The sequence below is a fragment of the Acipenser ruthenus genome, chromosome 28, assembly GCF_902713425.1.
Source record: "Acipenser ruthenus chromosome 28, fAciRut3.2 maternal haplotype, whole genome shotgun sequence".
Taxonomy (NCBI): Eukaryota; Metazoa; Chordata; class Actinopteri; order Acipenseriformes; family Acipenseridae; genus Acipenser; species Acipenser ruthenus.
Window position 1 is genome coordinate 26,150,573 of NC_081216.1, and position 14,337 is coordinate 26,164,909.

Here is a 14,337-nt window from a genome sequence, read left to right on the forward strand (position 1 = left end):
AGGTAAATTGCAGGCAGGTAAACCCTAACCCAACACACATTCCATTTAGAAAAGTTGAAAAAAAAAAAAAAGTAATGTTTCTAAAGTAAAGGTGAAACTCATCATTCGCATGGATATTTTGAATGTCTTCTCTGCTTCGTTTCAAATATTATGTTATTCTTCATGGTAGATTTCAATTACTTGATTCGATACATTTATTTTGACTATTATTAGACAGCTTTTTATATAATACATTTTTGCTCCATTTACTTTATTCTGAAATACACACGTAGTCCACGCCTGTCACGCATCTACATTTAAACCGTTACATGGATAGAATCAGTGTTCTATAAAGTACAGTAGCTATTATGACTAAAATGTGTATTATACATTTCATTTAACGATTTAACAGTCTGTCACACACACATGGTGAACACGATAACTATTGATTTTGCACCAATCTTCACCACTTTATTTCACACTCCTATCTTCCTGTAGAAGTTTCAGAATTCATTTCTCCATAACCTTGCACTTATTATGGGATCATGAGGATGTGCATGTGTCTGCACGGGATAAAACACATTGTCCCAATGGAAATGCATGCTGGCCATGTTCCCAGATAAAAACAAAAGACTATTAACAGTTGCATAGTATTAATGGTGTGCCCCTCAACAACATAAACCCATAATTTTTGTTCCTGTGTCTTTATCTGCCTCACGTAATACATTAAGCCAGCGAAAGTGTAATTCCATTGCATTCAGCTCACGTATGTCGGATGTAAGGGGATTGTCGTTTGATTTCAGGCAGGTAGAGGGCGATCTCTTTAGGCGTGCTGGTAGAGGCTTGGTATTAGACAAACAGTCTAAGCTAGCAGAGCCCCGAGCTCACAGTGGCACAGGTCCTAACAGGTCATGTTATTTGCTGAGCTCATTAGTTGGCTTGTTATGCTCCAGGTAGATTGTATTCACTGATCCAGGATCAGTTTAACTGGTTGAAAACATGAAAAACACAAGACTATCCTACAGCAACAATTCTGGAAAATATTTACTGACCTCTTACAATTCTGGAACATATTTACTGACCTCTTACAATTCTGGAACATACTTGCTGACCTCTTACAATTCTGGAACATATTTATTGACCTCTTACAATTCTGGAACATATTTACTGAGCTCTTATTTAGCATCCAGCAGGTATATAAAATCCCAGATAAGGTGTATGGCTCTCCTCATTTGTACACAATTCATTGGTGGGGAGGATTGGTGCTTGTTAAGACTGAATAAGTTGTTTCCAAAAAGATTTCTAGTGTTTTGAACTGTCCCCTTGGAGTTGGTGAAAAAAGAAAAACCAACAAAAAAACAAAGCATTTCAACTGAAACAATACAATATCTACAATAAAGCACAAGCATTGAGAACTATAATCTTTTGCTTGTGCTATTTGGGTGTGAAAACAGAAGGTGTCACATAGAGACAACATGCTGTAAAGTGCTGCCACAGGCAAGGCCGAATAAAAAGCTGCTGTGCAGACAAGAAGCTCACAGAGGAGGGTCAGTATTGGGCCACACCTGTTGACTCCCTGGCTTGAATTCAGCCCTTGTTTATATCCAGTTGGAACTGACAGTTGTCGGTTGGATTAAATTACTCGGCCTGCAGTTGGCCCCGGGCAAGCATTAGCTTATGACAAACTTAATGTTGCTTTTTTGATAGTTTTGCTGTTTGTTCTTTTTTTAAACAAATTAGGTCTAAATGAACATTCTGATATGTTCACTAGTTTTGCAAATGTTTTGTTTTCCTTAACATAAATTATTCAAATCTGCAGTAAAAAAAAAAAAAAAGTCTACGCTTGTTCAAGGTTCAAAAAACAAAACAAAACCCTAGAATGAATGTTGGTTTACTGATACATTCCACAGGACATTGACTAAGTTTGTTGTTTTAAGACCAGCTGGGGTAACCAGAAAGAATCAGTCTGTGTTCCAATACCCAGCTTTTCTGGTAACCATTTCACATGTATTTTAATTGATTGCAAAATGGTGTAATTACAAAAGCTATCCATGAACCAACCTGGAACCTTTTATTGGGACAGATCTCTGGTTAAATAAACAAGGGCAGTTATCAACTTGTCACCTCTGCAAAAAGATGGTCCTGCCAGAAAAAGATTGACTCATCCCAGGAAGCAATGAGGGGACTTTGTCTTTGTGGCCTGTGGATGGATAAAAGGCTTCTGTCTCTTTCTATTTTCACAGTAATCAAACTAAGGCAATTACAAACAGTATAGTAACTACAGGTGTCAGGTAGACCCAACTAGAATGAATCTCACCAAGGAGACCCGTTGCTGTGTAAAATAATGACTTAAGGGAGTAGCAGATTTGTATCTTTAACTACCGCGGGCTCTAAACAAACCTCAACGTTTCAATATTTTTTCTTTTTTTAAATTTTAAAACAGTCTATGGAGTTTGCGAAGTTGATCTGCCAAAACTTTGAAAAAAATATGCATTATAAAATAGATACATAGATAGGAAACTTAACACAGTACAATTATGCACACAGTGACTGACGGGGATATAAAAGCAGGGAAGAGCTAGCCTTTGATGACTTTCACTTTTGGTGACATGACATCAAATGCTGTAGAATCTGTGACAATTCAGGAGGTTTACAGTTTAGAAAAGAAGATGCTTGTGTGATGTCTTTCATGGGCACTGAATGTACTGGACTGTAGTTATTCCGCGAGCATAGCTGAATAAAGGGGTCAAGTGGGTTGTTTACAGCTATTCTCATGACTGAAATCAGCACAAGACTCTAGGAATGTTCACAGAGTATTCTGTTTACATAACAAGTACAATGTTTGTAAAAGAAAATACGTTTAATACTGTATTTAACAGCAGATATCGGAGAATTACTGCAATCAAGCTTAGCAGATTTGGAAGACTGCAATTCGCCCAATCATTTTGTCACAATTAACCACTTTGTTGAGGGTTTGTAATAAAGAATTGGAGATTACAATAAGACAACATACTGTCTTCTCTAAGGATACACTGTAGATTATTGAATGAGTGCATATGGGATGAACAAACAGACAGATCGGCCGGCCTTCATTTCCTTATTTATTAGATCAATCTCTCTCTCTCTCTCTCTCTCTCTCTCTCTCTCTCTCTCTCTCTCTCTCTCTCTCTCTCTCTCTCTCTCTCTCTCTTATTAGCTGGTATTCTTCTTCTGCTATGCATCCTATTTTAGTTAGGCAGTATTTAGTTTAGTCCCAGACAGATCAAATAACAATGAAGTAAAACAGAAGCAGCTAAGTACTGCTGCTGTTTAGATAATGAAATGTGGTTCTTTGTCTGATAGTCCATGCAAATCTCTTTATTGCATTGTTGTGAGTACGCATAATTCCAAGAAGGACCCCATTGTAAGGGTTTAAATGGTGGTTGATCTGTTATCTATATGAATACATATGTAACTCCCATTCATCAAGATGGATGGAGCAGATGGAAGTGATTGGTGGTGGTGGTGGAGGAGGGGTATTTAGGCAGGGAGTAGATTGTAAACTTCTAAAATCTTCAGGGGGGAGGTGGTAACTGAGAGTGACTGAGACACTCCCTTGCTGTAATTAACTGTAATTACCCCTCTTAAACTAAGGGAGATAGCTTGTGAAAATATTGTAATTAAAAAACACAATAGAGAAGGGGAGAAAGGCCCTCCGAGGGATGAACTTTTCTTTCAGACAGGAATGCAGCGTGACCCAGGGCACCAAGTGTCCATTGTTGGTTAGTAATGAAATCTACATATTCTGTACGAAACAGAACAGTCAATCTCAATTGAAGCTATACTCTACAGTAGTTCTGGTAAACTGTTCTCAGCATTATTGGTGTTTGTACATATGTATTGCACTTTCATTGCATTTGATCAGTGTTTCGTTTGGTATGACCTTGGTACTGTACAGAGTTCTTTGACTATTCCCTGATATGACTGGCACTGGTGAAAGCAGACAATGTATAAGAACATAGAACATAAGAATATTTTGGAATTTTTTATTTTATTTGATGTAGTGACTGGAGGTAACTTTATCTGTACCATTTAGGATTTCATAAACATCAGTTAAGTGCCTTCTTTCCCTTCTGTTTTCTAAGCTGAAGATACTTATTTATTTTAAGGTGGGGTAGAACTTTACAATACATGACATTCAAACATAAATGTTTTTTTTAAATAACATAGACTTAATTTTAACTTATTTAAAAGTGTGAACCAGACTGTTCCAGTCCACTGGGATTTTACAACCCGGATTTACAACAGTGACAGGTGTGGTTTAAATCTTAACAAGCCTCAAATAAGCCTCACACATTAAATAGGGTTGGGATGTGGGTGTTCCCTTGCCTGCTTTCTTGTGGATTCTATGTTCTTTGTTGCTGCAGGTCGGCAGTCCTGAAAGTTGAGCCCCACCCTTGGGCTGTAGTACTCAGGTTATTGTTTTCAAAGAACTAAACTTTGCACTTCATTAAGCAGACCGCTTTTTTCAGAAACATGGAGGGTTATTGCTTTATTGTTGCTCGAGAACACGCACACATTTCCTTAATATGTTAATAGCATGATTCATTTGTTGTTCTCCTGTTAAGCGTAGGAGTAAGATAGAGGAGGCATGTTTATGCTGTATAATTTCTGGTGGAGAAATGAGATTGTGAGTTTCAGCCCAAAAGTAATGCAGATTTTGTTTTAGATTTCGTAATGAAAACATTACTAGGGTTGCTATGATATGAATGTGTCAAATTGTGTTGTCACCGCGGATGTGTAAGCTTAATAAGCCTTTCAAATAAAAATAGAAATCATAAGCCTGGAAATAAGCCATATGATTATTGTTTTTTAAAATGTAGCTATGGTATTTCATCCAGGCCTGTATGCAAACCATATATATATGTACTGTATATATACACTGTATATATATATGCTTTGGTCACGATTTTTTTTATTTTAATTTTTAGAAAATGTAAATCAGTTTCTGTACACTATGGAGTTCGAGAAGTCTCATTAAAATTTTGAAAACAAAATATATGCATTATTAAATAGGTATAGACAGGACTCTTACCGTGGTGCTATTATGCGTGTAGCGACTAAAGGGGATATATATATATATATATATATATATATATATATATATATATATATATATATATATATATATATATATAAAAATACAAAAATAATGTTTGCCGGGAAAACAGAAGCACAGACCATCAACAAGCCTTACAGTAATTACAAAGTATTTTTGGTTCCATTTGTCATTTTCTTTTGTAGTCGGTGAGCTAACAAACAGCCTTGTTAACCACTGCGCCATTCGGCAAAGAATGTCATCAAGATATACAAGGTAATAACACTGAATAATGCATTAGGAAAAACAAGCTGCTCATAACATTGTGATTGTATACTGTGTGTAAGTGGCTTACATCTCAGACCACAGTATGTTTTCTATAAATACCGCAAGTGATAGAAACGTGGATTGAGACCGTAAGTGTTCTTGCATGTTTCCCATCATCGAGACGCACACTCAAACTATCTCTGTTGTGCTTGCTCACTAAGTGTAATGATGTTTTTTGTACCTTTTTATATTTGGCACGCGTATTGCTCAAGAGCTCTTTAATGGATTACGTCATTGATATCATTGGACGGTTTCTTGATAATAATTATGCAGTCCCCTTGGCAACATGCATATTAATACATAGTAGTACAGGGATACATTTTATGAAGCAAAAAACAATTGTCCAAGTTTGTTGAATTTAGTTCAGTTCATTAAAAAGGAATAATTACTTTTTTTTCTAGTACTACGAAAATATGTTAAATCAGCCTTTGTAATATACTCGATAAGCTTATACTAGTATTACTCCATATCATCTTGATTTAAGGAAAACCCAGTATATATTAAAAGCATGTCTTGGTGCTATATTAAATGAGGCATTCAATAGCTCTTCGTTAGGCCTGTTCTAATGTAACCCTTTAAATCATAAACTGATACATCTTTGGAAATATAATCATCATTACTAGTCACTGTGAGCCACAGCTTTGGACTCAACTCATTCAGGGTCAAGCAAAGGGCAAAGGAGAGGAATGACATTGAAATGGGAAGCAGCCCTGGCTGTAGCACACACTGGCTGTAGCACACACTGGCTGTATTCAGTTTGATTTAAATCATCGTGTTAGGTAAGCGCTGTATGAGTCACTGCACCTGTTTACTGCCAGCTTTCTCCTTTGATAACATGTTTGTTAAATTCCATTTCTTTTCAGCTTCTTTCTTCGATCTATGCCAGCGTTTTTGTAAGCAACATACAAATAAAAGTCATAGCAAAATACGATTTGCCGAATAATGTTTATTGTAAGGAGGCCTTAAAAAAAAAAAAAAAAAAAAAATCACAATCTAAAATTGATTGTCACGAATTGCTTCATGGGAAAATCACCCGAAAGGGATAGAACTGGACCTACATTGATGATTTATGCCATTTCAATAATTAATAGAAGGCTTACATTTGATCAGATAAACCCAGTGGAGGTTATGGTTACTACTGTTATATCACAAACAACATCAGATGTTATATAAACAAAGCACTTTGCCAGAGGAATAATTTGTTTATCACACCAATGAGGATTTTCTGAGGATTTCTTGTGTGTTAACTTATTAATGCCATCCTCACAAGTGTTTTAAAAGGTACATGTACTGCTAAACTTGTAACCCGCTGTAATTTAAAGAAAAAGTACCATGCAAACACGAAGTTGCTTTCATTTATAAATAAGTCATTTCAAGAAGTATTAGTTTTACTTTATTTATTTATTTATTTATTTATTTTACAAGAATAAGAAACTAAAAAGTAATTGGTGCAAAATGTGCGTGTGAATCAGCTTTCTTGAAGTTACCCGTATGAGATAGTTATTTGAAATAATATGACATGTATTTGTTTCTTTTGTAATATTTTGGGTTAATAAGTGCAGTCAATAATTTGTTTGGCATTGTTTGAAAATGCTACAGATTGAAGTGAGGATTTAAGAGTATGAGTCTTTGAAATTCTTGAAAAAAAAATTCAACTGAACAGAACAAAAAAAAAATGCATACGTGCAGGACGAGGCAAGATGCAGGATGGTAAATCCGCGTGTTGTTCTGTTGTGGCGCTGCACGTTGAACGCGCTCTGCGATCGACTCATCGGGTCTCACTCCACAGTTACACAAACATTCCACACGCAGCACAGAGAGATTTTTAGAAACGGAAAGAGAACGGTAAGGACAGGAGTGTTTATGGGGCAGCCAGTCCCTCCTTAAAATCAAAACATGGGCTTTCAGGCCCTCGTAACCAAGAAGAAAGATACATTCCCCGAAAGCAGAACTCATTAGCTACCCGCTGGACTTGGCCTGGCCCCGCTGAGTGATTTTATACGTGAGTTATTTGAAGTTGGAAATTAGGGAGGTTGTGGTTTTGTCGACAGAGGTTTCTCGTGTTGGCCAGGACAAGATGGCAGTAGCATAAGCAAGCTGGGCATGGTGTGGGTACATTATAACTCCGTAACATGTTCAGAAAAGCGGTGGATTCTATCAATTGTTACTATCTGTGAAGGTAAGTGGTTTGTTTTGGGTCGCGTTTCATAAAAACAAAAACAAAAACAAAATGACTGTACAGCAGTACTGAATAAGGTAAACATCACTAACTTTTTTTTTAAAACCTATTTTTAATATTTTTTTCTTGTTCTTTTTACATTTTTAGTTGTACACGTATTTAACAACACATATTATGTTGTAGGCATGACTTAATAACTACAATAGGCCATTTTTTCTGTCTTGTAGGTTTCCTAAAATTGTTTTACATTTTTTTTTCGCGAAGTTGAGTGGTAGTTTGGAAAGAAAACCAGTACCACAACACAGGTCGGTAGCGACTGAAGAGGATATCTGTATCGAACATGTAGTTTACCTTGTTGAATCACCAGTATTGTGTTTTTGAAAATTTGTGTACATAAAAAAAGCACTACACTTTTGATTTTGAAATACATTGACGATTTTCAAATACATTAGTGTATATTTTTTGTATTTTTTATAAAACTTTTTAAACCAACGAATAAACATTTTCGGTTGTTAATAAACTTATCCTGCCCCAGTAAATTGTGATGGATTTAATTAATATTTTTACTTAGTAGTTATTCTGAATTAATTTCATAACTCGTATTGACAGTGGTTTGTTTGGATTGCTTGGCTGTTGGGTATAGTTTCCCCACCGAGTTAACATTTGAATTAACTCAGCAGCGATTAACACCGTGTTTGTCAGAATAAAATTTACGTAATTGTTAGTTTGATTAAGTATATACTATTTAAATGCTACTGTATGATTAATGATATGTTAGTGTTTACTTTAAAAGGGAGTAGTGCAACTTTGAAAATAAGTATAGCCTACTCAAAGTAAGCTTTGTCAGTTTGTGTGCTAAGTTAAATTTGTGGTCGTGGTAGATCAGATACAAATTCATTATATTCTGATTGCATGTCAGCCTTCAGGCTATTCTCCCCCCCCCCCCCCCCCACCACCCCCAAAAAATAAAATAAATAATCGCTGTGTACTGTTGTAGCATAATTATCCTATTTAGGGATGATGGGAGTCATAGTGAAGTCATACAGTTATGTGCTTGCCGTCTGTGTACAGAAAGCATGAAGACAGAGCCTTTCTGTTTGCCATGTCATTAGTAACTATGGTGAAGAATAAGGCCTTAACAGTTCAATGCCTCTGCAAAACCGCATAGCAAACAAGTAAGCCTGACACAGGGTTTTAAGGACTATGGAGAATGCAACACTAGCTTCAGTTCATGCTTGGTATCTGTTTTAATCCCTTATTATCCTGTGTTTTATAATGAATCAATCGTGACCAGTCTGACTTTGGAGTTAACTGTTTCCTGTCGTTTGGGTTCTCTTGTGCCAGGTAGTGTATCTGCTTCGTTGCCTGCCACTACCTGTGCAAGTTATAATTGTCCTGTACAGTGGTTATGTGCTCCATTTTTAACAAGAAATTAAATGATCTTCATTAAGTGCAGAATTAGGTACCTTTCTTTACTGCAGTGTAACACCACCGTCATGCTTGTATTTGGACCAGTGTGAGAGACACCGTCTATTATTCATTTGATGTAATTTGACTATATAACAAAAGTAACCAATGTTTCTTTTTGTTTGTTTGTTTTATGCGCTCTTCAAAGATGGCCCCAATGAATTTCTAAAGCAGATTATATTTCAAAAGCGCTGTGCCTGTAGTTGGGACTGTATAATGGCATATGTTTATATTGCTTGTAAGAGAAACCTACAGTATTTTTTTTTCCCTCAACAAATGTCATTGGTGAAAAACATTTTTTTTGTCATCTTCTCTGCGGCCCATTCTGTAATTTTAGAATTGCGTTTCTCTGCTAACACCCTTGTACTGTTGCAACACACAGAGAATCGGAAAGAAACACCATTCATTTTACATCCTCCCCAGCTGTGCTAACTAGTGCTGCACTAACCAGTTTTTTGATTGATTCCTCACAGAAATCAGGTGCTGACAATCAGGTGTGGGTCATTGGTGTTGACTGGGCTGAAACCAGTGAAGAAACAGCTGCTGGGATTTGAGCTGATTGCTGCTTTTCTTAAGACCCTTTCACCTGGGACCCGACCCGCAGAGTGACAGAGTCACAATCCTGCATCGTGTGAAACCGCGTACCTGGGTCGGCCAAATGCATTGCTAGTAAATGTTGTGTATTGATAATTCTGAAGCAGATTGAAAATATTTCATGTTTAGAGGCCCTGAATTTTACTTCTTTACTCAAGCAATTTTTAAAGTGCATTTTGCGTAATTTGAATTAAGACTATTGGCTATGCCAATGTTTGCACAGCCTGGGTGCACCAAAAGTGCATTACAAAGTAAAAACTTTCCACTTGACTGACTTTGACCTTTTGGAGGCCTCTCTCGTTCCTCAGGACTTTTTCCGTCTTGTACAGTTGTGTACAGTCATGGCATTCTGTCTTATCAATGGCACAATAACAAGATACAAATTATTTACATACAAATCATTTGTGGATGTTTCATATAATAATAATAATAATAATAATAATAATTATTATTATTATTATTATTATTATTATTATTATTATTATTATTTGTTTATTTAGCAGACGCCTTTATCCAAGGCAACTTACAGAGACTAGGGTGTGTGAACTATGCATCAGCTGCAGAGTCACTTACAACTACGTCACACCCGAAAGACGAAGCACAAGGAGGTTAAGTGACTTGCTCAGGGTCACACAATGAGTCAGTGGCAGAGGTGGGATACAAGCCCTCCTGGTTACAAGCCCTTTTCTTTAAGCACTGGATCACACAGTAGTTTATTAGCTTTTTATATACAGTATACAGCAATGGCCAAAAAGTTTTGCATCACCCTATAGAATGAACTCATTTTGCTTCTGGCGATTACGCTGACCCTGCTGGTGCTGTCGGTGCTTTCCTTCATCTGTTATTATTGTTAGTAAACGATGGCTTTGCTAATGACCAATGATGAACTGTTGTAGTCGCCTCATCTCTAGTTATTTTAAATGCAATATTAAAAGCAGAAGCGAAGCCACGTAAATGCTGGACGAGACCTTGGCTGAGGTGAAATGACATATAGTTGATCTTTTTAAATAGCTGACATCTTTTTAAATTCACTGCCTCTTTACCATAGGATAGTAAACAGTCAGGAGAGTGTAACAACCAATCATATTTCACAACCGTGCACTTGAAAAAAAACTTCACTACAAATCGCTCAGCCGTTCGCTTGAAAGTAGAGCTTGTCTCTCCAACTGGTTGCAGAAACATCCCCATGTAAGCGATTCAGTTGCACGCACTTGATCGATCAGGCGTGGACCTGGCTTTAGGACGTGTTCAGCCGTGATGGCAGAACACTTTATAATGCCTAGAAGCACCACCTTTACTTTTCTGTTTGGAATAGGTAGCAATGGAAGTGAATTTGTCTTTTATTTACATGTCATCAAGGGTTGTCTGATTTTGTAAATCAGACTAAAGAGGAGATTCACATATTTGAGTGAATTCTGCCTAATGTCAAGAAAACAGAAGAAAAAATCTGAAATATTAGTTTTTGAATGTTGTCCAAGACACTGTAAAATGGGAGTATAGGGTACATTCCTTTTTCAGTATCTCAGCTCTTGGTAGTATTCTATGTTTTTTGTAAAGAGCTTACATTGGTGAGAACATAGTTCCAGTCAAGGTGCATGCTAGTGAATGCTGACGTGTGCTTTATTTTGTTTCCAGTTACCTGCAACATTGATGTGAAATTTAAACAAAACAAAAACACCCTCTACTCAAGGTCACTTGAAACGGAACCATATATATTTCTGTATAAATAGGTTATGCTAATTTGTGCTACTTTAGCTTCAGACTGTTTAAATCAACCTACACCATAAAAGGAGGAGCCTTTAGCTAGTTGTGTACGCTATGTGGGCCATTAGGCAAGCCATTAATAAGACAGCACATGGAAATCTGTCTTGATTTTATTAAGTTAGGCTGCTTGTTTTTTTTTTCTTTTCTGACCTCTCGGACCCTTGTCCCATGGATTAGTGAACAAGACGACAGTTACCGTAAAAACCGTTGTGTAAGTCATCCCCCCTTTGGAGACAACAATTTCACAAAAGCACCTAAAATTAGGCCTATGTTTGTCAACATGCTCAACATTAATAATAAAGGACAATTCATAACTCATGTTTTGAAATAAGGATACTGCTGTGTTTTATTTCATTAATAAAACACTGCATTGGCTACATTGCTGCTGCTACAACTGAACAACTCTAATAAACTAAAATAAAAACCCGCTCTAGCAAAGTAGATATTTCATTTGCTTTGTGTAATTGTGCAATGTGTGTGTATATGGTAACAGTACGATATTAATGCTTTGTTTTTAATTTGTTTTTTTATATTTTGTTTGTCATGTGTGTCGTGCGGTACGAAATAAAATTAACAGTAATTCTAAGGGAAATTGCCTACATGTGTATGCCTATGTATATTGCAGCTAAGGGTTAAACTCAGATTATTCTTTAGTAATGTGTGGCCTGCTATACGCATTAGGTTAAACTAGTTTTCTGGTTATGCGGCCCGTGATAAAAGTTTGGTTGAGCACCTTTGCTGTAATTAGATTATTCTCTACTCTCTGCCTGAGTGAATGCCTGACAGTCGATTGTTTTTTCAATCAGCCTTTTTAAAGGCGTGCTTTTTTTAGTCAGTCGCGTTGCCAACTCCTATTGAGTGAAAGTCACTAGACCTGCCTTAAAATGTCTTTGCTTGGTGGATCTCTGGTGTAAGGGGAGGGGAGGGGGGGGGGGGGGTAGGTAATGTCTATGCATCAACTGTTAAATGATAGTCACTAAATGTATATGAACAGCAGGGAGTTGGCGGATAGGCGGGATCTAGGGCATTGGCTGCAAATTCACAGTTGCTATAACCTATAAACAATAGGGAGTTGTATGGTGTTATCTTTATTCGAGTATTATGTTTTAGATAAGTATATTCTGTTTGAAACGGTCGCTAGATTATCACTAGACTTAATTTGCAGTAGCTAAGTTAGCTCTCTGTCGCATTAACATTAATAATAGCTCCGTGTCTAAAGTCACTAAATCTAGCGACAAATTCACTGTAGAAATGTTTACAAACATCATTGCATTCCATTATTTGTATGTTGCACAAAGTGTTTGAAACTAAGTTATCCTGATAACTTCCAAGTTTAATTTTGAAAGTCACGCCTGTTCTGTTGCACAAAACGGGATAACTCAGGCTTGAATCCATGGTAACATATCGTGATTAAACATGCTTCAGAACAGGGTAACAAAGATTAATCCTGACTTTAAAAACTGTATAACCATTAAAATAGCATCACCTTTTTTTTCAAACCGGGAGGCTGTGCAATTGTGTTTAAAAGGATCTATGTATATTGTAGCATTTTGCATGCTGTGGGTTCCAAGCAGGGTGGTTCAGCTCAAACCGCTATGTACTAATTATATATATATATATATATATATATATATATATATATAATGTACGTGTGTGTGTGTGTGTGTGTGTGTATGTATGTATGTATATATATATATATATATATATATATATATATATATATATATATATATATATATATATATATATATATATACCCAGAAATTTAACTTAAACAATGGTAAATCACTATTATTCCTGGAAAACTTGATTTAAAATACTTATTTTTTTATCAGTGCCAGCTTTTCTTCTTGCCAGTTGCAGTACGTGATTTGGCAATCGATGGTTTTGTCATTTGCGTTGTACCCAGGACAACCAGTTGTGAAATGTTGGTGTGTGTAAAATTCTCAAATGCAGGAAATCTTAAACTTTCAATTGTGGTCCATATGGTTCGGCATTTTGGTCTATTTGCGAAATGCATAAAATAGAGGGAAGTGGTTTGTCCTTTGGCTAACAGTTTGACTTTTTCTATAGTTGATATTCACACCAATGCAAAGTCCAATCCAATGATCTTATGTGCAAAAGAAAAAATGAAGTACATTTAAAAAAAGGGATATCTTATTTGTTGCCACCTGCAGAGTCTATTTTATTTCTAGGTTTATTAAGAAACAGTTCCTTCCTGACAATTTAATTTTTTTTATTGAAATATCCTCTAAAACACTCTAGGCTGTGTACTATAGTATACATGAGGAGACCTGTAAAGAGCATGATCTGCATTAACCCAGGTTTGCATTTGAATGTCTGCATTATAGTAACATTTTGGTAATGGAGATTGTTAATGTTTTGCAGTATGCCCAAGTTTGCAGTTAAGCGGTGGGACATTTGTATTATGGTTGTAGAATTTTTTAAATATACAATCACTGCTTTCATTTGTTTAGCTTGGCTCTGGATTCAAATATACACTGAAATGGATAATCATTTTAAATATGTATTTTTTAATATGTAAATCTCTACAAATTTCACAATAAGTAAGCCCTGTAAAGGGGAAGTTGGCTATCTCATTTCATTGTAGTTGGGGTCACATGTTTACTTGTTGAATAGTGCACAGTCATGTGTTCTGGTATTTCCCTATGCTGTAGTTTCAAATGCACTACCTGCTGCACTGATGCTGTGTGGGGAAGTGCATGTGGGAGCTGATCTGACAGTAGTTTGCGATAGTGAGATTTCGAGGTATTACTGTGTGCATCTTGGGGTTGCAGCAGTACAGCAAAAAGACTTGTTTAACGTGGCTAAAATGGAAGGGACTCGCAGCACAGGAAGGTAGGTTTTCTTTATAATTTGCCTTTAGTTCAGCCTGTAACATTAACTTTGCATAAGCAGCTTTTACTGAATGTCTACACGAGAACCTTTC

The 14,337-nt window shown here is 36.4% G+C and overlaps 1 protein-coding gene across 4 annotated transcripts in view; it reads left to right on the forward strand.

Annotated features, from left to right (window-relative positions):
• Positions 1–7,101: 7,101 nt before the first annotated feature.
• The window catches only part of LOC117434947 (homeodomain-interacting protein kinase 3-like), a 45,699-nt gene continuing 38,463 nt past the window's right edge, over positions 7,102–14,337 (forward strand). For 2 of the 4 annotated variants that reach the window (XM_034057683.3, XM_034057684.3), the window contains exon 1: positions 7,103–7,562. In XM_034057683.3, coding sequence (XP_033913574.3) covers positions 7,487–7,562 — 76 coding nt within the window. In that variant the 5' untranslated portion in view covers positions 7,103–7,486. Of the gene's footprint in view, positions 7,563–14,337 lie in introns of all 4 variants that reach the window. The other 2 variants (XM_059002738.1, XM_034057685.3) reach the window with 2 other exon arrangements.